The 25,617-nt window shown below is 42.3% G+C and overlaps 2 protein-coding genes across 3 annotated transcripts in view; one reads left to right on the top strand and one right to left on the bottom strand.

Moving 5' to 3' along the window:
- mrtfba (myocardin related transcription factor Ba) overlaps window positions 1–10,322 on the top strand; it is a 23,370-nt gene extending 13,048 nt beyond the window's left edge. The window contains exons 10-16 of one of the 2 annotated variants that reach the window (XM_088016402.1): window positions 2,410–2,581; window positions 3,467–4,315; window positions 5,220–5,330; window positions 5,407–5,556; window positions 5,644–5,727; window positions 6,258–6,318; window positions 6,763–10,322. In XM_088016402.1, the coding sequence (XP_087872528.1) occupies window positions 2,410–2,581; window positions 3,467–4,315; window positions 5,220–5,330; window positions 5,407–5,556; window positions 5,644–5,727; window positions 6,258–6,318; window positions 6,763–7,211 (1,876 nt within the window). In that variant the 3' untranslated portion in view covers window positions 7,212–10,322. Of the gene's footprint in view, window positions 1–2,409; window positions 2,582–3,466; window positions 4,316–5,219; window positions 5,331–5,406; window positions 5,557–5,640; window positions 5,728–6,257; window positions 6,319–6,762 lie in introns of both variants that reach the window. The other variant, XM_088016401.1, reaches the window with a different exon arrangement.
- Window positions 10,323–12,145: 1,823 nt separating this feature from the next.
- Window positions 12,146–16,900, bottom strand: LOC106903802 (uncharacterized). Its single transcript, XM_088016376.1, has 5 exons — window positions 16,426–16,900; window positions 14,723–14,848; window positions 14,528–14,647; window positions 14,117–14,243; window positions 12,146–13,580 (listed from the first exon to the last, which is right to left on the bottom strand). Exons 1-5 carry the CDS (start codon window positions 16,697–16,699, stop codon window positions 13,472–13,474), a joined length of 756 nt encoding a protein of 251 aa, XP_087872502.1. The 5' UTR covers window positions 16,700–16,900; the 3' UTR covers window positions 12,146–13,471.
- Between the last annotated feature and the right edge of the window lie 8,717 nt (window positions 16,901–25,617).

The raw sequence follows: 25,617 nt of genomic DNA, 5'->3' as shown, positions 1-25,617 counted from the left end.
ATATATATATATATGTGTGTGTGTGTGAGAGAGCCACTGTCCAGGATGAAACATCCAAGATCCATAAATACATCAAGGACAAAGCCTCAACGGACGATGTGCTCAGCGAATGTCTCAGACAATGGGGAACAGAGGACGAGGTGCTGGAGGAACCATCATGGGAGGACAAGCCCCTACATGGGATGTACCACCGACAAATAACTGAAGTGGCTGATATCAGGAAATCCTACCAATGACTGGAAAAAGCTGGACTCAAGGACAGCACAGAGGCCCTCATCCTGGCCGCCCAGGAACAGGCCCTAAACACCAGAGCAATAGAAGCTCAGATCTACCACACCAGACAAGACCCAAGGTGTAGGTTGTGCAAGGAGGCCTCTGAGACAGTCCAGCACATAACAGCAGGGTGCAAGATGCTGGCAGGGAAAGCGTACATGGAACGACATAACCAAGTGGCGGGCATAGTGTACAGGAACATCTGTGCAGAATATGGACTGGAAGCCCCGAGATCAAAGTGGGGGACACCCCCAAAGGTGGTGGAGAATGACCGAGCTAAGATCCTGTGGGACTTCCAGATCCAGACAGACAAGATGGTAATGGCGAACCAACCGGACATTGTGGTGGTGGATAAAGAACAGAGGAAAGCCGTTGTGGTGGATGTAGCAATACCAAGTGACCACAACATCAGGAAAAAGGAGAAACTGGAGAAATACCAGGGCCTCAGAGAGGAACTGGAGAAGGCCTGGAAGGTGAAGACCACAGTGGTGCCTGTGGTCATCGGGGCCCTCGGGGCAGTCACCCCCAAACTGGAGCAGTGGCTCAAACAGATCCCAGGAACAACATCTCAGTCCAGAAATGTGCAGTTCTAGGCACAGCCAAGATACTGGAGGAGAACCTGAAGCTCCCAGACCTCTGGTAGAGGACCCGAGCTCAGAGGATGAAAGAGAGACCATCCACGGAGGGTGAGAAGGGAATTTTTTTTTTTATATATATATATAAAATGTTTTCCAGCCTACGAGTTCTGGTTTAAGAGTGATTCAGCAGCTGAGATTGGGTACAAAATCCGATACGAGATTCATCCGTGCTGTGCAGTGAATCTGTCTCTCCCTTCTTCCTCAGGTCGTAGGAAACCTTCAAAACAAAAACGGGACATTTTCGAGTTATCTTACGTTGACTGAGTTAAATAATTAAATAATAGCCATTGTCATCTGTGTAAACTTTGCTGGTGAATGTTATGATTTTTATAATATTGTTTCATTTCTATAGTAGGCTCTTGTATCAGATAATCTAAATGTTGGAGAATGACTGAAACATTTTAAGATTTACGGAATCTCGGTTAGCTGTCAGAGCGGGGGCTGAACACCAAGCACTATAGCTAGCATTAGCTGGTATTTCGCCAGTGGACATAAATACAGTATAGTAATATTCTAATCACAAAAATACACAGTAATATGTCCATCTTACTTGCGAAAAGTCTGTCGAGCCCTCACGTCAGTAGTCCGTCGATCCGATCAACAATATTCCGCAGTGCTGAAGGCATCTTCTGCTGTTTTGGTTGAGCAAAGCAAAGTGTATTTGCGCCGGAGCAGCCAATCGTGGGGGGGAGGGTGTACTCTTTTATTATGTCTATGCTTCGAAGGATCAGTTTCTCAGGGCCCTTGAAAGGATGCAGAGCCTGAATTCGGACACAGCTATTTTTTGTTAGACTCCCCCTAGTGGTCTGGAGCACTTCCGTTTTCAACACTTTTTGTTTGCTGCATTTAATTTGTGCGCGTGTCTTTTCTTTTGTTTGCATGTTTTCTCCTTTGCTGCGCATTTGCACCTGTCGGCCACCGTATATAACTGTTTACATTCAGGAACAAAACATATTTTACAGAAATTGGATTAGAAATGAATATAAATGTTTCAGTCCATGTTCTTCTGTCGTTTCTGTGAAAAAGTGAAGACTAGCACCTTCAGCAACATTTAATAATTACTGATTTGATGCGTGGTAATGGCTGCAGGTGTGCGTTGCTAGCTTTAGCGGCTAACCGGTTCTGTTCAGTCCAATAACACGTATGGATGGATGTCGTATTCATAAACCAACACCTGTGTGTGTGTGTGTGTGTGTGTGTGTGTGTGTGTGTGTGTGTGTGTGTGTGTGTGTGTGTGTGTGTGTGTGTGTTAGTGCTAGATGAACCAAAACACACCAAACTGCAGCAACATGTTAAAGTTATCAAAGTCAAGCTAGCATAGCTAACCTACTTCCTGTTTTCTGCTGTTGTAACAATAATAATATTTTAATTAAGCCTGACTGAAATGTGAAACCCTTGGAGCAGAGCTAGTTGTCGTAATGTTGACACGGCCTTTTTTCTTTGTACTTTTCTGATCCAGTGATATGGATCAGAAATAATAAATAATCTCCTCTTGCAGGCCGGTGGCGGAGAGTCAGAGCAGCGGCGTCGGCGCCCTCCCCGCCTCCATCGTAGTGTCTCTGCCCACCGCCCCCCCGCAACCCCTGGTGCCGCCCGCTCCGCCGCGACCCAACAACCTGCTGGCCAATCGCAAGCCAGGAGTCCTGCCAGCCAACCTGGACGAGATGAAGGTATCCACACACCTGCAGAAATATTCATCCCTCTTCTAGTTTTTACCAGATTTACTGACATTAGAGACACAAAATGATTTATTTCAACAAAGTGGAGCTGAACTGTGAAGCAAATGATGAATGAACAAGCATTCAGCCAGAGATATTATGGGATGGTTTAGATTAAAATAATGTTGGGAATCAGTCAACACCTTTAATCCAGTTCATTTTAGTCAAGCAAAGCTTCAGTGCTAAGCTACCTGCTCTTAGCACAACATAAACACTACAAAGCTCTTATTGATTGTCCAATCAGATCGTTTAGAGTCAGAAATTAACCCCAGATGGAGCAGAGAAGCAGCTTCCATCGCTGTTGGCAGATGTAGCTGTGCGTCAGATTTATGGGCGTACCAGAAACATATGAAAACAAAGGTTCCTGTAAGCAATAAAATCTTTTTAAGGTGTATAAACTGTAATTAACTAATCTAAGTTAGCACATTAAAAAACTAATTCATAGTTTAGAAGTTCAAAGAGGAAAACCTCACAAGTAAACCATCAGATTTTATTCTGTGGATTATTTTCTTCACATTTCAGCTCCGCTTAATCTGTCGCAATAAACAATTAATCAATTAATCCCATGATAAATTAAAATGAGCTCCAAAATGTTCATTCTGATGATTCATAAACATTGTAATCCACTTTATTTATGGTTTCAGTTTTGGTTTTTATTTCTGTTCTATCTGTGAGTTTGGTTGAAGTTGACAAAGTTCATTAGTTTTAGGCAGATTTGAACAAACCAGCCGTATAACATTTGATCTCAGTAACTAACGGCTGGCCTGACCAGGGACCAGCGGACGAGTTGAGCTGCTGCGACGTTTTCAGGCCGTTTCTCCCTCCTGCTGTTTCCAGGTGGCCGAGCTGAAGCTGGAGCTGAAGCTGCGCGGTCTGCCGGTTTCCGGAACCAAAACGGACCTGATAGAGAGGCTGAAGCCGTTCCAGGAAAACTCCTCCCTGCCGGCTCCGCCCGGCGTTCCCACATGCACCGCCGCCTCCTCCGTGCCCATGGAGGTCTCTTCCTCTGCCGCGCCTGCTGTCGTTCTTCCAGTCCAGCAGGCGGCGCCAGAGAGGATGTGCTCCACCCCGCCTAACTCACCCATCCCCTCGGACCCAGCCGCTCTGCTGCCGGACGTCAGCATGTCTGAGGCCGAAGCCCAGCCAGGTTCCGGTTCCGGTTCTCCCCAGCCGGAGGAGCGGGACCGGCGACTGCATGAGAAGCAGCGGCAGATCGAGGATCTGATGAGGAAGCTGGAGCGGGAGCAGCGGCTGGTGGAGGAGCTCAAGATGCAGCTGGAGGTGGAGAAGAGAGGCCAGGCCGACCCGGTTCTGAGCTCCGGCGCCGTGAAGATGGAGGGCCCGGTTCTGTCCAGCTGCTCCTCCGGCACCGCCGTCCTGAGCCCCCAGGTGGTGAAGCTGGAGGACGTGACGGTGTCGGCCAGGAAGCCGCTGCAGCTCCAGACCCAAACCCAGATCATCACTCAGATCCAGAACCGGGCCGGCCCCACGCCGTCCCCCCAGGGCCAGCCCGCGGCCCCCGGCCTGCAGCAGTTCTTCATCAGCCACCCTGCCGGAGTCCTGGGTCAGCCGCAGACGCTGCTGACCGCAGCGGGCCAGACCACCACCCAGATCTTCGTCCCGGTATCGCTACCGAACAGCGGCGCCATCCAGCTACCGAACAGCGGCGGCGCCATCAGTCTGCAGGTAGGAACGCTGTAGCGTGTTAGCGGCCTTAAGCCGCTCCAAGGACACGCGTCATGTTTTTAAATTCTTCTCTTTCACGCCGCGCAGCGCGAATATCCAACATCCAACTTGAAAACAGATTTGCTGCCTAGTTTTTACGGCACAAACCTGCAGTAACAGAGCACTAAGGAAGGAGCCACTCTGGTCTGATTTGGAGCAAAATGGGGGATGGTGACCTCTGGATGACCTCTGGATGACCTCTGGATGACCTAAAAAATAATTTCTAATATCTCAGAAACCAAAGCTGCACAAGGGGAGCGCTAACCACTCGGACTGTTTGCTGGGTCTGACCTGGGTGGGTGTCGGCCTCACTCTGCTCTGGTTCATAACGTTACTCATCACTGTCATTTACCCAGAATGCTTTGCAGCATGAACAACGTGGTGACTTTCCTGTGACAATATTTTATTAAAATGTATAAAAACTAAATAACCTGCAGTATGAGGTTTTTACATCTAAGATAAATATTTCCCAATAAGGATATTTTTATAAATAATTGTGGTTCCCTTTAATCATCTGAACTGCAGCCAAACTGGAGACATTTAGGAGACGAAGTGGGGAAACCTGAAACTGCTGCCCAGTCACCCAGCAGGGTGTTGCTAGGCAACCAGAGAGCAAGCGAGTTGGTTGGCGCTAGCTTAGCTAGCATTAGAAACTGACTCTGCATACATCTCCCAGAATGCTGTGCGGTTCTGGATCAGTGAAATTATTGAACATTCTATCGGGAGTATTATCTATTGGTATCGATCGCGTGTTTATTGTGATAAATATATTTATTGATTTGCTGTCCAGGCCTGATGTAAAGTAACTAGATGTGGAGAAGTTCTGGTTCTGGTTCTGTGTAAAGTTACCTCCTGTGTTTGTCAGCCGGTCCTCTCGGCGCCGTCCTCCGGTCCGGGTCTGGTCCAGAATCCTCTTCCTCAGCTGCAGAGCGCCAACATGGAGGTCTCAGCCAATCAGCAGGCGCCGCTGCTGCAGGTCAGTGTGAGCCGCTCCAGCCCAGTAGAACCATGATGGAACCAGAACCAGTCTCTGATGGAACCTTCTCCTCCAGACTCTGACGCTCTGCAGCAGCCCGGCCGCTCTGGGGAACCAGAACCGGAGCGAGTCCAGCCCTCAGCGCTTCCTGCAGCGTTCTCCAGAGAGCAGAGTGTCTCCCCACACGTCCCCCAACCACCAGGCGTCCAACGGCCCGTTGAGCAAGGTACCGACCCGCTGACCCGCTGCTGGGTCTGAGCCGCTTCTGGTTCTGACCCGGCCTGGCCTTCCTCTGCCTCTCCCCCCGCAGCAGACCTTCGTCCTGCAGCCGCCCAGGGAGCCCCCCCGCTACGAAGACGCCGTGAAGCAGAGCCGCAGCCTGCAGGTCGCCAGCCAGGTGAGGTCCGACCCGGTTCTGAAGCTGACCCGACCCGCTTTGGAAGGACGGCAGTTATCTGAAACTAGGAGTTTTGTAACAGACCCAGAGACCCGGCTGGTGATGATCCGGTCCCCCCAGAACCCGATCCGGTCCGATTCTGCTCGGTGAACACTGGGTAGCTGAGCATGAAGTTGAATGGCCGCTGGTCACCATGACAACGGCTCATCTGGATTCTCCATATTTTAGGCTTTGCTACATTTTATCCAGGGGCGGCCCTCAGAGGGGGCCGGCGGGGGCCCCCGGCCCACCGGGCTCAGGTCAGAGGAAGGCAAACAGAGACGCCATCTTCACATTTAGCACATTTATTTATTTTATTTCATCGTCATGTTTTCCGTTGTTCCAGCCTAAAAGTTTTACTGCACAGGAACCCAGACTTGGTGCGACTGAACGGTTCTGACCTCTCTGGGTCCGGTTCCTTGGTTCCGGTTCTGTAGCAAATATCAGTTTATTCCAGTCTGGTGGATGAATAAATGTTTTTTTTTTTTCAGGTTCCCACGGCAACCAGCCAGCACATGGATGATTTGTTTGACATCCTGGTGGAGAGCGGAGGTGAGCCCAAACATTTCATGAGTTAAAATCATAACTTTAAACTGGATGGTATGAAGGTGTTTAGAAGCTGAAGTTGGACATAAATTCAGGTAAATTATTTGTTTATAATGAGAAAATTTCACGTTACAGTAAAAATTAATAAAACAGGAAACTTTTGCAGTATGAGATCAAATTTATCAAAATGACAGACTTTCAGTTTACGAGACATAAAACTGCATCCATCCGTTTTCTAACACCGTCGTCCCTCAGTGGGGTCAGGAGGCTGGGGCCTCTGGCTAACGACCCGCCGAGAGGCGGGGCCACAAACTCTTCAAAAATACAGTTTTATGAGAGGAGACAAGGTTTTAATAATCTGATTATTGTGGTAATAATCTGATTATTGTGGTAATAATCTGATTATTGTGGTAATAATCTCCATGGTGACGTTTCTTCTTCTCCTTTCAGAAATCCCTCCCTTCCTGCCTCAGGACGCCGCCGGCGCTCTGACTAAGACTCACCCGGTGACGGCGAGCATCACTACGCTTCCTGTCGGCTCGGCGCTGTCCCGCTCGCCGCCTCAGGTCCAGCTGGGCCCGCCGGTTCTGGGCCCGCCGGTTCTGGACGGCCAGCTGGAGGCCTTCTTGGAGCGGACGTTGGCAGAGACGGCGCCGGCGTCGGACCCACGGACCCAGGGCTTGATGGAGGAGCTGCGGGGCCAGCTGGCCGACCCGTTCGTTCCCATGGATACCACGGACCTGTCCTTCTCGGACCCGGCTGGGTCGGCGCTGGGCCTGGCGCTGTTCGACCCAAACCTGGATGGTATGGAGTGGCTGGACGGCCCCAGCCCCCCGGGGCCCGCCGGGTTCCCCGCCGAGTTCCTGGAGCCGCACGACATGCAGCTGAACTTCGACTGACCCGACCAGAACCGCCGACCCAAACGGGCTTCTGATTCCTGAAGTCAGGATTCCACTGGAACCGGATGAAGTCGAGGAGGAAGGTTACTGTAAATACGGTTTGGACCCGGACAGAGCCACCAGGTTCTTCTGGGCTCTGCTGACCCAGTCCGGTTCAGTTTGGTCCCATCAGAACCGCCCGTCTCGTCTGTCTGGATCAGAACTATGCACTAAAGAGGAGCCGCTTCCCCTCAGAACAAACCAATGTGAACACGGCATATCGGCCGCCGCCTGGTTGCCATGGAGACACAGCGGTCCGCTCTCCACTGAATGTAGTTCTAAAGACGCCGACCCGAAAACGGCAGCAGCTTCCTCCTGATGAGAACCAGAGACTGAGAAGGTTCTGGTGACCCGGTTGGCTTAATTGCGAGACGACCAATAGAAAGTCAAAGCTACGGTGGCCTGTAAGGTGATTTCCTGCCAAAGTATTCACACCCCCTGCAGCTGCAGTCGGTTCCTCTGGGATCAAAGTTCTAGATGTAAAAGTTTTCCAGATCAGATCTGAGCGGATCCAGAGCTCAGAGGCATGATGCTGCCACCGCCGTGTCGCCACATGAATGAGGTCTGAACTCGGATCATTACAGCACATCAAAGGTTTCTGAATCTTTTTCTCTCAACGTTAAAAATTCAAGAGCAAGTAAAAAATTAAACTAAACTATTTCAAAGTTTTTATTTTTCTTGTGGAAAAATAAAATAATTATGAGGGAAAAAGTCATGACAGCAAATCATAACAAAGGGAAGCAAAAAAAACAAGACAATATGATCAGTTGTTTTTCTGTCAAGCATTTCTGTAAATATTTTACAATCTAAAGCAAAATAATTTTTTTTGTTCTTAAATGTGAAGGAAAAACATTTTTTTTATCCTGATCCAACAGGAAAAACCTGAAGAATCTTCATTTAATTCAAACAGCAACAAGCAGCTCAGCGTTTTATATGAATTAGAAAATAAAACAACAAACCAAAAGAAAGACAAAGAGGTCAAAGTATAAAACTGCATTTTTTTCCCCTTATTTAATAAGAATAAGTCCATAATTTGTAGACTAATCTTGTTCTGATTAAACTAAATGTTGGTCTAAAGTAATAATTACTCCACCGTTTCTAAAAGTAATGAATGAAACAGACAAACGACAGGAAACCATTCAGACACGAGGCAGCGACAGGCAGAGGTCAGAGTTCATCTGTGGTTGGCCAGAAGGACGATGAAGCTCCAGACGAGGCCAGGAGACGGAAGGAGCCTGGTTTCACAAACCACCCAGGAACACGGGGACCCAGTTCAGACTCGGATGGAAAGCTGTCCAGCCGGACCGAAACCGGCAACATCTCCAAGATGGAGTCCATCCAACCCGCGTCTGTCCAGCCAGTCGGTCTGAGCGCCGGCCGGAGTCGGCCTGCTCCAAACGGCTGGAATCCATCATCACGAGTCCATCCAGGTTTGATCCTGCAGGACAAATCTGATCAGTTGCATTGAAAGACCAGCTGACCAGATCCATAATCTGTAGATCCATAATCTGTAGATCCATAATCTGTAGATCCATAATCTGTAGATTCTGAGGATGTGGAAAGAGAAGCTCCAGGAACAGAGGGGAGACGACTCGTTTCCACTTGGTTGGTTTTTAGTCAAATGCTTGATGGAAAAATAACAGGAAACTTTGCACATGATGTTTTTATGCTACTCTCTAGGAAAATTCAAATGTTCCACCAGCTAAAAAACTAAGCTTGACATTTTTAATCTGTTGCTAAGAAATTTATTAGAAAACATATCAACTAATTTTATCGTTTTAACAAACAAATGATCCTGTGAACAAACTACTGTAGTTAGTGGTTGAACTGTGACAGCTGAAGTAGTTTGAATACTTTTGCGTGTGTGTGTGTGTGTGTGTGTGTGTGTGTGTGTGTGTGTGAGAGAGAGAGAGAAGCATGTTACTGTTAGGAGCGGCCATGTTCCTCTGCATGTTTTGGGTCCAGCTAACAGAACCACCGGGTTGCCATTTTGGGTCACCGGGTTGCCATGTTGGGTCACCCACTCCATGTTTCCATTTCCTCACCTGAATGTTGAGCTGCAGGTAAATTTCCTGATTGTTGCGGTTTTTCCTGCAGTTCTGTAGACAAACACTAGAGGGCAACCGTCTGCTCTAACCTGATTGGTCGGTTTCCTGCTCTTCATCACCTTGCTGTGGTTTTATTCCAAACTCATCGAGCAGCTGTTTTCTTCTTTCTCTCCTCTGATTTGTTGGATGACTCTGAGGACTTCCTGTTTATCTTTCTGCTGTTTACTTCAGGGTGTCCAAAGTGCGGCTCGGGGGCCTACTGACCTCTGACCTTTAGTCCAGATTTTAAACCTATTTAAAACAAAGTTTCAAAAACACACAGACAATATAAGATATTAAAATGGAAAAAGTGCAACACAAGTTTTTGCTTTAAATCTAATTTGTACAATCACTGTCACTAAACTGTAGACTTTTCAAAATAAAGCAAGAGTGAGCCATAAAGACAAAAAATGTAGAAAAACAAGATCAACCTGAAAAAATTTGGATACGATTTTTTTTTTTATCTGGCAAACTGCAAAAACTTTTTATGTTTTAAATCTACAATAATTTATCACTTGCTTGAAATGTGACGGCTGTCATGTTCAGATTCAGGCAAAAACAAAAACATGAAAGAGTTTTTGTTTAAACACTAAAAGGTTTGTGACGCCTGGAGACATTTTTGGCCCCCGCGCCATAAGTTTGGACACCCAGTTGACTTCCTGTGGACCAGGCGATCCGCAGCAGGCGAGCACGACTCAAAGCAATAACAGCTGCTCTGTCACTTCCTGCCTCCTTCTGAGGCAGAAATGCAGTTTCACATCTGAGCGGATCAGCTGATGTCGGCCATCTTGACCTCCACTGCCCCATGCCACGCCTCCTGTTGGAATGCCATACGTTTTGCACATTGTGTACATATTTCTATAGATGTAATGCATATTTTTATACATGTGTACCATCCATGGGCTCGTTATTTTGTAAATACTCTGAGATGTGTATATATGAGTACAGTATGCTTTTATGTGCTAATAAAAGTGAGTGTACTGAGTCTTTATGATTCTGATCCCAGGTTGAAGTTTCATCCGTTTCGGTTTGAGGTGAAAGTAAAACGTCGTTTTGGTAACGAACGTTTCCCAACATGGAAAACAGAAATCAGCTCCACAAACATGGTGGAGTTTAGAGCTCAGTCCATGATGCTCCCAGTTTAACCTGTCTGACCAGTATAAACCCAGTATAAACCCAGTTTCCCTTTGTCCAAGTCATCCTGGTGTTTTTGACTGGGAGAAATGGACCCGACTGGTTCTGTTCAGCACCACCATGTCAGTAGATTAGAAACGCAAGCATCACTGCGTAAACAAACAAGTTGTATATACATATTTTAAAGTAAATATAAAATCATTTAGCATTTTTTTTTCTTTTAAGAAATTTTCTTGCTTTTAATAATCTGCTCGAGTAAATCTGAAATTATGGAGGCAGGTTTGAATGGTGGTGGCAGCATCATTCTGTGGGAAGATGGGTGAAATATGTACAAATAAAATTAATGTACGTCATAAATGTATCTATGAATAATTAATGACTAATCATGCTAGCTTGGTGCTCTTGGGGGCCCCCTGGTGGTGTGGAGGCCCTTCCATTGCCCCGGGCTGTCTGACTCATCATCTATATTAAAATGAAACCAAAGTTTAATATCTGTGAAAGAGAAGTAAACAGAAACCCAGCCTGATCTGCAGGGGAGTAAATCCTCAGATTGGTTGGAAACTCGAGCCGCTCTTCTCTCCGGTGTTTTGTTCACAGAGCTTTAGCTTCATTTGACTCTCCACAGCTTTTCTAATGTCTGACCACAACATTTAAATCTGACTGAGTGCTGCTGGCCCTGAAACCACTGCGACGTCCTGATTCCCAGTTTCCACTCAGTCAGATCCGGTCCCAAGGTTCGGTTCTTTTCCCGTCTGGTCCATTTGTAGGTTATGATTAGGCCGTTTGAAAAGTTATACAGTCAAAAATTAACACCAATAATTAGTACCGTCTGTACGGAAATAATAATGGTTCATTATTCAGCCATAGTTTCGATGATAAATATTTAGCTTGAAGCTAAGTATAGCTAGTTCTGATGTAGCTAATTAGCTAAAACAAATAATTTCCGATGCTGAATAAAGCATTCACGTTAATAAACGTTTATATTTGCTTTGAAACGATTCAAACTTTGTTTTAGGTCAGATAAACTATTATAAAAAAGTAACATGAAGTATTTAGTTTCAAATTAAATGTTTAGTTTGGAACTAAACTTTAGAGGTAAATATCTGGAGTAAACTGAGAATTGTGCTCTAATTAGTTGGAAGCTAAATATTTAACTTGAATCTCAATATTAATTTTGGAGCTGAATGTCTGGTGTGTAAACTAATGACTTTCAAAGTAAATATTTAGTTTGAAGCTAAATATTTTGTTGGTGAACTTATTTAGCTTCAAACTAAATTTGCCACCAAATAGTAAATAAATCTTTAGCAACTGACCTTTATAAATGAACGAGTAACTTGGTGAAGATACAGCCTTGAATAATACATTCATTTTTTCTCTTATTTTTTCTAAATGACCCAAATTAATGCAGTTAATTTTTGAAACTTTATGACCAGAAAACGTTCAGAGCAGCTGAACTCTGCCTGGTCGCAGCTCCATGTTTCCTTTGGCTGTTTCTGAAAGCAGAAAGTTTGTTTCCTCTCATCCTGCTTTGCATTCCTGCTGCACTCATTAAACACACACTCACACACACGCACTAATACTCACACACACGCACTAATACTCACACACACGCACTAATACTCACACACACGCACTAATACTCACACACACGCACTAATACTCACACACGGTGTGTTGTAGCGAGAGCTGCAGGATCTGAGGGGATTTTAATATAAATGAAAAGCTTCTTTTTTCCACTCTGAAACATGACATGATCATGTTTCAGAGTGACAAGTAAACATGACAAGTAAAGCATTCGGCTCCAACAGGCAGCAAACTGAGTAGAAACTGCAGTAAATGTTGCGTAATGTGGACGTTCCTCCACCACATTTGCCTGGGAGATGAAATGATGAGATATGACGGCCGGTCGTTTCCTGCAGGTGTCCAAACAGAGGCTCCACTCAAACTGTCAGAGGAAATATTTACAGCTGGACCCGGTCCAACCGGGCCGGACCAACACAGCGCCTCGCAGAAACTATTCACCCCGTTTACTCACATCTCAGCCTGCAGCGTTTGTCCTCCGAGCGACCAACACAAAGTAGAGCTCACTGTAGAGTGAAACCAAACGGAAGCAGTTTGCATTTGGATTTGTTTCCCAGTGCGAAGTACGGCAGCGGCTGCATCAGGCTGCGGGGATACACCTGGTTTTATCCCATCTGACTGAGATTTGGCTGTTTTTCAAAGAACCGCAGCAAAAAGAAGGTGAAAGATGATGAAAACACAAATGCACACCACACTATTCAGATTTTCATTGGGGGGGAGGGAGAATAGTGTGTGAACAGTTCCTGATGTGAACAGTTCCTGGTGTGAACAGTTCCTGATGTGAACAGGTCCTGGTGTGAACAGTTCCTGATGTGAACAGTTCCTGGTGTGAACAGTTCCTGATGTGAACAGTTCCTGATGTGAACAGTTCCTGGTGTGAACAGTTCCTGATGTGAACAGTTCCTGATGTGAACAGTTCCTGGTGTGAACAGTTCCTGATGTGAACAGGTCCTGGTGTGAACAGTTCCTGGTGTGAACAGTTCCTGATGTGAACAGTTCCTGATGTGAACAGGTCCTGGTGTGAACAGTTCCTGATGTGAACAGTTCCTGATGTGAACAGTTCCTGATGTGAACAGTTCCTGGTGTGAACAGTTCCTGGTGTGAACAGTTCCTGATGTGAACAGTTCCTGATGTGAACAGTTCCTGGTGTGAACAGTTCCTGATGTGAACAGTTCCTGATGTGAACAGTTCCTGGTGTGAACAGTTCCTGATGTGAACAGTTCCTGATGTGAACAGTTCCTGGTGTGAACAGTTCCTGATGTGAACAGTTCCTGGTGTGAACAGTTCCTGATGTGAACAGTTCCTGATGTGAACAGTTCCTGGTGTGAACAGTTCCTGATGTGAACAGTTCCTGATGTGAACAGTTCCTGGTGTGAACAGTTCCTGATGTGAACAGTTCCTGATGTGAACAGTTCCTGGTCAGAGCAGCTTGTAGGTGTGGATCTGGTGGCGGCACCGAGGGCAGATGTGATGAACGTTCCTGAGTCGCTTCATGCGGAACGGAAGGAGACAACAACCAGCCAAACAGCTGGAGGACAACAGGTTCATATTATCATATTTATTATCTTTATTCACAGCAATATTTAGTATTAATACTCATTCTCAATATTTAATGTTATGCACATTATATATTGAATTAAACATAATTATTTACTTCAGTATTTAATATAGATAATATTTAATACAATAATTTTTATTCACAAAAATGTAGAACTATTCACAATAATATATAAAAAGGTCAATTTCAATCAAAATTATATTAAATAAAATAATTATTTTTAAAAATATATTAATTCACATTAATATTTACTCCATTATTATTCACAGTATGTAATTATTAACAGCAGTAATTAATATGGAAATTATTAATAGTGATATAATAAAAGTGATATGATTATTCACTAATCATCATTCATAATATTTAGCATATTTGTTAGTTACAGTCATATTTAATATAATTAGATATTAACAGTAAAATAATTATTCAACATCATATTAAACATAAGGAAGCAGCATAGTGATTATTTACAGTAATAACTGATCACTTTAACGATCATAACTCACCCCACCATGGAGCACAGGAAGCACAGCAGCCACATGCTTTCGCTCACCGTGCTGTGGGTTTCCGTGACGACCAGCTCGCCACATGATGGACACTTGGTGAGTCCGGCCGTCATTCCCAGCCGCTCCGCTTCCCGCCAAAATAAAAGCATCACACAGAGAAACATTGGAAAATAATTAGATTATTTACAGTTACATTTATATTTAGTAACATTTAAACTTTGGATGAGCAGCTGGTCAACAAATAAACAATTTCTGCTTGAGATCAATAATTATTTCCATCTGTTGGCTCCAGGTATCCCAGGTATCCAAGGTGTTCCAGGTATCCCAGGTATCCAAGGTATTCCAGGTATCCCAGGTATCCAAGGTGTTCCAGGTATCCCAGGTATCCAAGGTGTTCCAGGTGTTCCTCACCTGGCAGGACGTCGTCCGTCGCTCCATCTGCAGCGGCTCCCTCTCCGCCCGGCGGCGGTGGCAGCATGTAGATTCCTCCGCGCGGCGTCTCCTTGTAGGACGGCCGCTGTGCCGTGCAATCTGAAGAGGTCAGAGGTCAGAGGTCAGCTGTGTGACTTGTAGTGCGGCCAGCAGGGGGCGGTAGAGGAAACGTGCCTCCGTCGGCGCTGGCCCTGAAGGTGACTCCGCCTCGCTCCAGCTCCTCCTTCCTGGCCTGCAGCTCCTCCAGCTCCTTCTGCACTGCCTGCAGCTCGTCATCCTCATCTTCATCCTCACTGATCACTGGCAGCAGAAAGGTCACAGCAAGGTCACAGCTAGGTCAGCCTCACACAGGCAACGTCTGGCTTCAACAAGCACAATGTAAGCAGAGGCAGAGCCGGCCAGAGGGATAAGCAAACCCAGCTGCTGCATTAGGCCTCCAGGCCAGCAGGGGGCTCCACACAGCCTGGGCTAAAGATGAACCACCAGGTCTACATCTGGTTCTGTCTGGTTCTGTTTGGTTCTGCTTGGTTCTGTCTGGTTCTGTCTGGTTCTGTTTGGTTCTGTCAGGTTCTGTCTGGTTCTGTCTGGTTCTGTCTGGTTCTGTCAGGTTCTGTTTGGTTCTGTCTGGTTCTGTCTGGTTCTGTCAGGTTCTGTTTGGTTCTGTTTGGTTCTGTCTGGTTCTGTCTGGTTCTGTCAGGTTCTGTCTGGTTCTGTTTGATTCTGTCTGGTTCTGTCTGGTTCTGTTTGGTTCTGTCTGGTTCTATTTGGTTCTGTTTGGTTCTGTCAGGTTCTGTCTGGTTCTATTTGGTTCTGTTTGGTTCTGTTTGGTTCTGTCAGGTTCTGTCTGGTTCTGTTTGGTTCTGTCTGGTTCTGTCTGGTTCTGTCTGGTTCTGTCTGGTTCTGTCTGGTTCTGTCAGGTTCTGTTTGGTTCTGTCAGGTTCTGTTTGGTTCTGTCTGGTTCTGTTTGATTCTGTCTGGTTCTGTCAGGTTCTGTCAGGTTCTGTCAGGTTCTGTTTGGTTCTGTTTGATTCTGTTTGGTTCTGTTTGGTTCTGTTTGATTCTGTCTGGTTCTGTTTGGTTCTGTCTGGTTCTGTCAGGTTCTGTTTGGTTCTGTTTGATTCTGTCTGGTTCTGTTTGGTTCTGTCTGGTTCTGTCTGGTTCTGTTTGATTCTGTTTGGTTCTGTTTGGTTCTGTTTGGTTCTGTTTGATTCTGTTTGGTTCTGTTTGGTTCTGCTTGGTTCTGTCTGATTCTGTCTGGTTCTGTCTGGTTCTGTCTGGTTCTGTTTGGTTCTGTCTGGTTCTGTTTGATTCTGTTTGGTTCTGTTTGGTTCTGTTTGGTTCTGTTTGATTCTGTCTGGTTCTGTCAGGTTCTGTCAGGTTCTGTTTGGTTCTGTCTGGTTCTGTTTGATTCTGTTTGATTCTGTTTGGTTCTGCTTGGTTCTGTCTGGTTCTGTTTGGTTCTGTTTGGTTCTGTCTGGTTCTGTTTGATTCTGTTTGATTCTGTTTGATTCTGTCTGGTTCTGTTTGATTCTGTCTGGTTCTGTTTGGTTCTGTTTGGTTCTGTTTGATTCTGTTTGGTTCTGTTTGGTTCTGCTTGGTTCTGTCTGGTTCTGTTTGGTTCTGTCAGGTTCTGTCAGGTTCTGTCTGGTTCTATTTGGTTCTGTTTGGTTCTGTCTGGTTCTGTTTGATTCTGTCTGGTTCTGTCTGGTTCTGTCTGGTTCTGTTTGGTTCTGTCTGGTTCTGTTTGATTCTGTCTGGTTCTGTCTGGTTCTGTCTGGTTCTGTTTGGTTCTGTCTGGTTCTGTTTGGTTCTGTTTGGTTCTGTCTGGTTCTGTTTGGTTCTGTCTGGTTCTGTCTGGTTCTGTCTGGGTAACTCACGTTCCTCTTTGGTTCCGGTTCTGTTCAGCTCGTCCCTCTTGGTGCAGCGCTGCATCTTCAGCAGCAGGAAATGCCGACTCTGCAGCTGCTGAATGCGAAACTCGATGGCAGCCAGACCCGTTGGCCCGGCCTGGTTCTCCAGGCCCTTTGGACCGGCCTGGTTCTCCTGGTCCGGACCTGCCGGCCCGGCAGACTCCGCCCCCACGCTGTCGGATCTGCTCGGAACCATCCTGAAGGTGTGGAGGAACACGCCGTCGTCCTCCACGCTCTCCATCCCCACTCAGCAAACTGGACCTCCAGAACCAGAACCTCCAGTGGTTCTGAATCAAACTGGGAACAGAGCAGGTGAAGAACCAGATCCTGGAACCATTCCGGGTCGGATCCGGAGACGATAATGTTCTGGAAACGATCCTGAAGCCGAGAGGAGAAAAGCTGAGCGACCGGGTCTGATTCCAGCCAGAACCGCTCTGCTGCCGGCGCCAACAGGTCCATTTGAATCCGGTAAACAGTGATAAACAAATGAGCTGCATGCAAATCCTGCAGCCACAACGCCGAGAACCAGAGCCTCACCCTGAGCCCTCAGCATCACGCTGCCACCACCGAGCAGGTTCTGGTTCTGGACCAGGGGAACCAGAACCTTCCAGAGAGCCGTCAGTCTGACTCAGAATTGGTTATTGATCAGGGCGTGAATACTTTCTGTTTTTAAATCATAATTATTGAAAAAACACAAAAATCGTCCCAGAAATTAAATAAGCGATAAAATGTTTCCAGTAAGATAATAATAATAATGATAATAATAATGATAATAATAATAATAATAATGATAATAATAATAATGATAATAATAATAATGATAATGATAATAATAATAATAATAATAATAATAATAATAATAATGATAATAATAATAATGATAATGATAATAATAATGATAATAATAATAATAATAATGATAATAATAATGATAATAATAATGATGATAATAATAATAATAATGATAATAATGATAATGATAATAATAATGATAATAATAATAATAATAATGATAATAATAATAATGATAATAATAATAATAATAATGATAATAATAATAATAATAATGATAATGATAATAATAATGATAATAATAATAATAATAATAATAATAATAATAATAATAATAGTAATAATGATAATAATAATGATAATAATAATGATGATAATAATAATAATAATGATAATAATAATGATAATAATAATAATGATAATGATAATAATAATAATAATAATGATAATGATAATAATAATGATAGTAATAATAATAATGATAATAATAATAATAATAATAATGATAATGATAATAATAATAATAATGATAATAATAATAATAATAATGATAATAATAATAATGATAATGATAATAATAATGATAATAATAATGATAATAATAATAATGATAATGATAATAATAATGATAATAATGATGATAATAATAATGATAATGATAATAATAATAATAATGATAATAATAATGATAATGATAATAATAATAATAATAATAATAATAATAATAATATTAATAATAATAATGGTAATAATAATAATGATAATGATAATAATAATGATAATAATAATGATAATAATAATAATAATAATGATAATGATAATAATAATAATAATGATAATAATAATGATAATAATAATAATAATAATAATAATAATGATAATAATAATGATAATAATGATAATAATAATGATAATAGTAATGATGATAATAATAATAATAATAATGATAATAATAATAATGATAATAATAATAATGATAATAATGATAATAATGATAATAATAATAATGATAATAATAATGATGATAATAATAATAATAATAATGATAATAATAATAATAATAATAATAATAATAATAATGATAATAATAATAATAATAATAATAATAATAATAATAATAATGATAATAATAACAATGATAATAATAATGATAATAATAATAATAATAATAATAATAATAATAATAATAATAATGATAATAATAATAATAATAATGATAATAATAATGATAATAATAATGATGATAATAATAATAATAATAATGATAATAATAATGATAATAATAATAATGATAATAATGATAATAATAATAATAATAATAATGATGATAATAATAACAATGATAATAATAATGATAATAATAATAATAATAATAATTCTCAGATATCAATAAACTTTAAATTCCAATATTTAAAACTGAAAAACATTTAAATATTAAAATGAATCAACAGATAAAATGAATGATAACAAAAACATCAAAGTGAAACTTTGAACTTCCAGTTTCTGGTAGGAAAATAGAAATTATTTACTGTATTAAATATGATTCATTTCTCATTAATATTTGTTTCATTGTTTCTCTAAATGAGATAAAAACTAAATTCTGCCTGTTGAATCTTTTATTGTTTCTGATATTTTATTCATAAACAGCAGAAATTATTTTACAGTGTAAAAGTTTTCAACAGTTTGAACGTGGAGGCGTCCGCTGACCTTTGACCCCAAACTGGGTCAGTATCCTCAGAATCAACATGGATTTTATTGACTTGTTTTATATTTACATGATAATCTCACTTTGACAAGTAAATATTTATATAGATTTACGTTTATTACAGGTTTATTTCCTGTGTATTTAATGATGTAAGAAGTTTGTTATTATGCTTTAAATATTCTAATTAAACTTGTGATTAATGAAGATAAATAAAGTTCAGTTATTATTTGTAGGGATTCATTTGTGTTTAGAATAACAAATTAAATTATGAAATTTTATCATCCTGGGACATTTTAAAGTGTAAAATGTTTTAATAACAGATTTTCTTTGTTGCAAAACTTATTTTTTCCACATAAACTTTGTTTTTTATTTGTATTTTAAATATAAGTTAAAAATTATTTTTGATCCGTTCATAAAACTGAACTTTAATCGGCTAAAAAACCAAAAACCTGCAGAAACTTTAACTAAGAAACTAAACAAAGTTTAGAATTTATTTAGTTCCTGTTTCATTCCTGACAGGACAGAAACAAATGGTGTGTGTGTGTGTGTGTGCGTGTGCGTGCGTGCGTGCGTGCGTGCGTGCGTGCGTGCGTGCGTGCGTGCGTGCGTGCGTGCGTGTGTGTGTGTGTGTGCGCGCGTGTGTTGCTGTGCTGCTGCTGACTGTAAAATCAACGACCTTTGGAGCCGGGTCGTATCAGGCGATCTGCTGACCTCTGACCCGGTTCCGGCTCGGTAGAACAGAACAGAACCGTCACACAAATGTCTCTCAGAGGGAACTTTTATTTTTCCATATTAAAATCAGATCCAACAGCCGTTTGACCTGCACTGAAAATAATAAAAGTATAAATAAGGACATGAAATTTAAACAGAACAAAAAATGAGAAGTTTTGAACATTTTTTCTGCTTCTCTGACATTAAATCAGATCAAACTTTTCTCCTTTTATGTCATAATTACCAAATTATTTCTATTTGCTAAAAGAAAACATTTGACCCAAATCATCCAAAACTGGAAGTTTTCCCAGATTCTGACCCAATAAGATTATGAATTTGAATAAATCTGTAAAAATGTTCTGAATAAGTTTTATCTTGTTTTATTATTTTATTTTTGTTGACTGACCTAAAATGAGAAAAGTCTAATATTTAAACCAGGGGTGGGCAGCCTGGTCCTGGAGGAGTCCTGCAGCTCTTAGTGTTGAAGGAGAGACACATCTAATGGTAGCAGGAGGCCCTCCATAAAATGTTTTATAATCTATATTCTGTAATGTTCTGTTTTCATGAAATGTTAGTGTAAAATAATAAAAATGAACAGAAATAAAGGCTGGAAAACATCAGTAAATAATGTCATGTGTTTCACTTTGTGATAAACTCAGTGTTTGATTTATTTTGTCCTACTGGGGACACCGTATTTGATTACTGTTTACAGTCATTTAACTGTTTAGGTTTATTTTTAGTTTATTCCCAGAACCAAAAATAAGAATTTTCTTTGTCAAACTTTGCTTTATTAAGCAAAATTTAAAATTTTGAATAAGCTAAGAAAAAACATTATTTCTTCTTACATTTCCATTTAAGGAAATATAAACTTTACACAGAAAATTTCATCCTAAAATATTACAGAAAGTGTCGGAGGGACAAGTTGTGCCGTTTTTGAATTGCGGTCAAAGGTCACCAAAAATAAAGAAAGTTGATAAATAAACGGACCAAAGGTAAAGGCTGCTGCTGCGGCAGATGAACACTAGATGTCACCAGAGGGCGGAAATGAAGAATCTTGTCTTTGGTTTACATGGTTGACGTCATGGATCCTGCAGTAACATTTCTCCATCCATCCATCCATCCATCCATCCATCCATCCATCCATCCATCCATCCATCCATCCATCCATCCATCCATCCATCCATCCATCCATCCGCGCCTCCTCCAGAAACATGAGGAGACAAAACTCAGTTTGTTGTTTTCCTCTTGTAACAATGAGGAAAGAGAGAGAGGCACACACAGGTCAGATAATGTGTGTGTGTGTAGGTGTGTGTGTGCGTATGTGTGTGTGGGTGTGTGTGTGTGTGTGCGTATGTGTGTGTGTGTGCGTGTGTGTGTGTGCGTATGTGTGTGCGTGTGTGTGTGTGTGCGTATGTGTGTGCGTGTATGTGTGTGTGTGTGCGTGTGTGTGTGTGCGTATGTGTGGGTGTGTGTGTGTATGTGTGTGTGTGTGTGTGTGTGTGTGCGTGTGTGTGTGTGTGTGTGTGTGCGTATGTGTGTGTGTGTGCGTGTGTGTGTGTGCGTATGTGTGTGCGTGTGTGTGTGTGTGCGTATGTGTGTGCGTGTATGTGTGTGTGTGTGCGTGTGTGTGTGTGTGTGTGTGTGTATGTGTGTGTGTGTGTGCGTATGTATGTGTGTGTGTGTGTGTGTAGGTGTGTGTGTGTGTGTGTGTGTGTGTATGTGTGTGTGTGTGTGTAGGTGTGTGTGGGGGTGTGTGTGCGTAGGTGTGTGTGTGTGCGCGTGTGTGTGTGTATGTGTGTGTGTGTGTGCGTATGTGTGTGTGTGTGTGTGTGTGCACCACCTGCTCAGGTGTTAGTCACCCAGGGAGATTACTCCCAGTTCCAGGCGGTTAATGAGCTTCGTTTTACAGCAGCTGTGAACAACAGAGTTTCTGTAAAACCATCCAGAGCTGCAGGAAGTTTCATCTTTTAATTACACTTTGATTCTTTCCTTTGATGAAAATGTGATTATTTACCGTTTGTTTTCTTAAAGCAAGTTTAGGAACTACTGGGAGGGTCTGAATGAACACAAAGTCTGAAGATCATTTGTTGAAATGTAAATTCAGAACTAAATAAATGCTGATATGAAAACATTACAGGAACATTAAAAAGCTAAACTAAACCTTTTATCCACAGTAAAGCAGTTAAAACATCATCCAGGCGACAGTGAACATTAAGTCAGTTTGATGCTCCAGCACCAAAAGCTGTGCTGATACGGGGAGCAGTTAGCATTAGCTTATAGCTCACTTCATTATAAACAAAATCAAGTTTAGTATTAAATCAGTCTGATGATCCAATTCATGTCTAAAACAGGAGAAATCACTGAGAGAGGAAACACTAATTCACTGTGAGAAGTCAGCATGACTAACATAGAAGTTAGCATCAGGCTGGTTAGCTGCTAAGTAATAAAAATTAATGTTTAGCTTCTGGTTCATCCTGGGAGCAACATGGACAGTGAATGTCTGTCTCTTTAAGAAGCTCCTGCTCTTCCTGAAGCTCCTCCACCAGGAAGTCGTTCCAACATGGCTGCTCCATTAACCCTTTAATGTTTTCACCAGCGTTGCTCCGAGCAGCAGCTCAGCAGCTGTTTGCTGATTGCTGCTGGCTAGTCTGGAGGAGCTGAGTGAGGGAGGAGCTGCGCCTTGGGGGCAGGGCTAGGTCCAACCAGCTGTTTCACAGCTGAATGGTTACCATGGAGACCAAAGGATTTCTCCAACACGGAAGAATCAAAGCAACACAGCAGGTTTGATTTAATGAGAGAAAAACATGAAAACATGATGAAAGATCAAAATGTTGATTTTACACGACACCGGCCCTTTAAATAACTAACATGGAGGTCAATGTTTCTCACCGTGCCGTAACCCCGGGGTTTCTCGCTCACAATGACACGCAGTTGCCATGAGAGTTGCGTCATGCCTGGATTAGTGTGTGTGTGTGTATATGTGTGTGTGTGTATGTGTGTGTGTGTGTGTGTGTGTGTGTGTGTGTGTGTGTGTGTGTGTGTGTGCGCGTTTGTTTGTAATACCTTGTGGGGACGATTTTCCTGACATATACTACGTTGTGGGGACCGGGCTCCGGTCCCCACAAGGGGAAACCCTGTTTTTGGGTCAGGGGTCAGAGTTAGGGCTAAGGTATGAATTGAGTTTTGGTTGGTTAGGGTTAGGAAAAGGGTAAAGGTCAGGTTTAGGCTGTAGAAATGAATGGAAGTCAATGGAAAGTCCCCACAAAGATAGCCAGACAAACGTGTGTGTGTGTGTGTGTGTGTGAACAGTGATGTCCTATACCTATGAGGACCGGTCTCTATTTTTCTTGTTCCTGTCGGCTGGTCTGGCCGGTTTGCAGGAGTTGGTCATGAATGATGGAGCTGAAATGATTCTGATGATTTTGAAACACGAGCAGAGAGCTGAGAGAGCGAAGGCAGAGCCGCTTCCCGACTGCAGCCGGACCATCAGGAAGTGAGGAGAAGAACAGAGGAAAACAGGAAGAACCTGCAGCTTCGGGTTGGGTCCAGAGTCTGCAGGAAGGAAAAACTCAGCTGCAGCTGGATAATCAGCTGGACCAGAACCAGAACCTCTACATCTTCTCCATGTTGGGCTGCGAACTGGCGAACAACGAGACGGGCAGTTTCCTTTCTGGACTTTGTCTCTAGTTCTGTTCCGGTTCTGCTGGACATCCTGAATGAGTTGCTGATGAACTCTTGGAGTGGTTCTGGTGGATCCTGGTTCTACTGGGAAGGATGTGAGCTTCTCTTGAGTCCAGAATAGATAAAGTTAATCACAGTTCATTTATGATTTAAATCAAGAGCATGATTTCTTTCTGAGTCAAACCAACCTGTTCCCCTCCTGGCCTGTGGGGGCGCTGCACCAAGAACCACTGAAGGAAACGACACAAAAACCTCTGAAGACACTGAGAGCAACTTCCTTCTTCACCAGATGGAAACAAGATGGAGGCGTCAGATTTTAGTGTTGGAGGATTTCTCTTTAGGCTGAAGACCAGGAGCCATTTCTGCTGCTAGCGCTAGGCTAACACGTTAGTGTTGGTTGTAGTTACCCAGAATGCCTTGCGTGTAGTCCACTTCCTGCTTCTGGAGCGGTCTCTGGTCCGCTGGACCTTCACATTCAAACTGAACTAGAGTTCACTTCAACCGAACCCAGACCAGCAGCATATTTACACAGGTAACATTACATACCCCAGACTCCCCCTAGTGGCCTGGAGTGGTGTTACAGTATTTTTTGCGTTTGTTTTTTGTTTGTGTGTTTTGTATCATGTATGTGTTTGCAGAATGTTTCTATGTTTGCTGAGACAAAGACATCATCAATGAGGAAGATCAGCTGAAAGACGATTTGTCACTCTAATTTATAATTCAGGATCTGATCCAGTATGGACATGGGAACAGAACCAGAACTCCCAGCAGGCGCTTTATTGTTCAAAGAGGAAGTGAAATAAAGGATAAAAGTGACAGAGAAAGACTTTACTGGTGATCCGGAGAACAGAAACAACACAGTTCGGTTCTGTCAACAAATACAACTTCCTCTGCTGACTGTTGTTTCAAAGACAACAGTCAGCTCAGACTGTCTGTGTGTGTGTGTGTGTGTGTGTGTGTGTGTGTGTGTGTGTGTGTGTGTGTGTGTGTGTGTGTGTGTGTGTGTGTGTGTGTGTGTGAGAGAACCGGTGCTAATGCAACAGGGATAAAGCAGCTTTGTGTCCGGCTCAGGATCTCGGCAAGGGGCGGCGGAGCGGCCATTGTCTCAGGTTCACTGCTGTCGTTCACACAGAACCAGAAATACAGAACCAGAACCAGACATTGGAACAGCAGAACCAACAGTTCAGCCCGTTTGGGTTTTTAGTCTGATGGATCAGCAGAATCAGTCCAGAACATCCGTCTGAAGCTGATATTTATATCAATCAAAGCCGATTATTATTCATTATTTAAGTTCAGATTTCTTAATTTGCCGACATTTTTACATTTTGTGTTTTTGTTGCTGCTTTGGTCCAACATTGATCTGACAGTTAGGAACCAGATTTCTGATCAATAATCTATAAAAGCTTCAAGTTCTGATCATCTGCTTCCCTTTAAAGTCTGAATTTACATCCAACAAATCCTGATAGTTTTTTGTTGTCATTCAGATGTTAAATTAATTAGTGCATTTGAACATTACACCTGTTATTAATATGACTTTAGCTGTGATGCTAATTAGACTCATTAGGCACTTAAAGAATGAAACTGATTTAATATTAGTATGCTGATTATTTTATTGATGCTGTTTTTGCTCAAACAAAACTTTAAAATGGAGTAAAAATATGTTTTTGAACAACAATCAAGGTCTTTTAGCAATAATTTCTGCAAAATCCCATTAATCAGTCCAATGAGCTCCAAGACTTTTTTTTTCTAAAAATTAAATCAATTTCACAAAATAAATTTCAACATACATTTTTGAACAATCAGTTTTCATCCTGTAGTGTTTCCAGTTCAACTAAATACTAAAAAAAATCAATTTACAATCCTGACCTAAAAGCTTTTATAAATATTCTATGACGGTATCAATATTTATATTATTTTGTAATCTAAAGTAATCATTTAAGGTTGCAAAATCTAAATATTAATATAATTTATATTTTCTACAGCCATAGCTTCACTAAACATATTGCTTCTTAGTACTATTATTACTCATTTCCATTCCTTAGTCGCCTGGTGTATCTAATAAGTTTCATACCCAAAATCAGAAATAAACTTTAGAATTTTGGTCAAATGTAGTAAAAAAAATAAAATAAAAACAAGCCTAAATATAGGAACCGAGCGGTTCTGACCCGGTTCCAGACATGGTGGACATCCACCACTCTCTCCCTGTGTTGTAGCTGCAGCGGAGCGGCTCCGGCTCCAGAACGTTCTCCATCTGGTTCCAGTAAGGTTTT

This window comes from Poecilia mexicana, unplaced genomic scaffold (assembly GCF_051168715.1).
Source record: "Poecilia mexicana isolate PSO_F unplaced genomic scaffold, ASM5116871v1 scaffold_19, whole genome shotgun sequence".
Taxonomy (NCBI): domain Eukaryota; kingdom Metazoa; phylum Chordata; class Actinopteri; order Cyprinodontiformes; family Poeciliidae; genus Poecilia; species Poecilia mexicana.
This window is presented reverse-complemented; position numbering and strand designations above follow the sequence as displayed.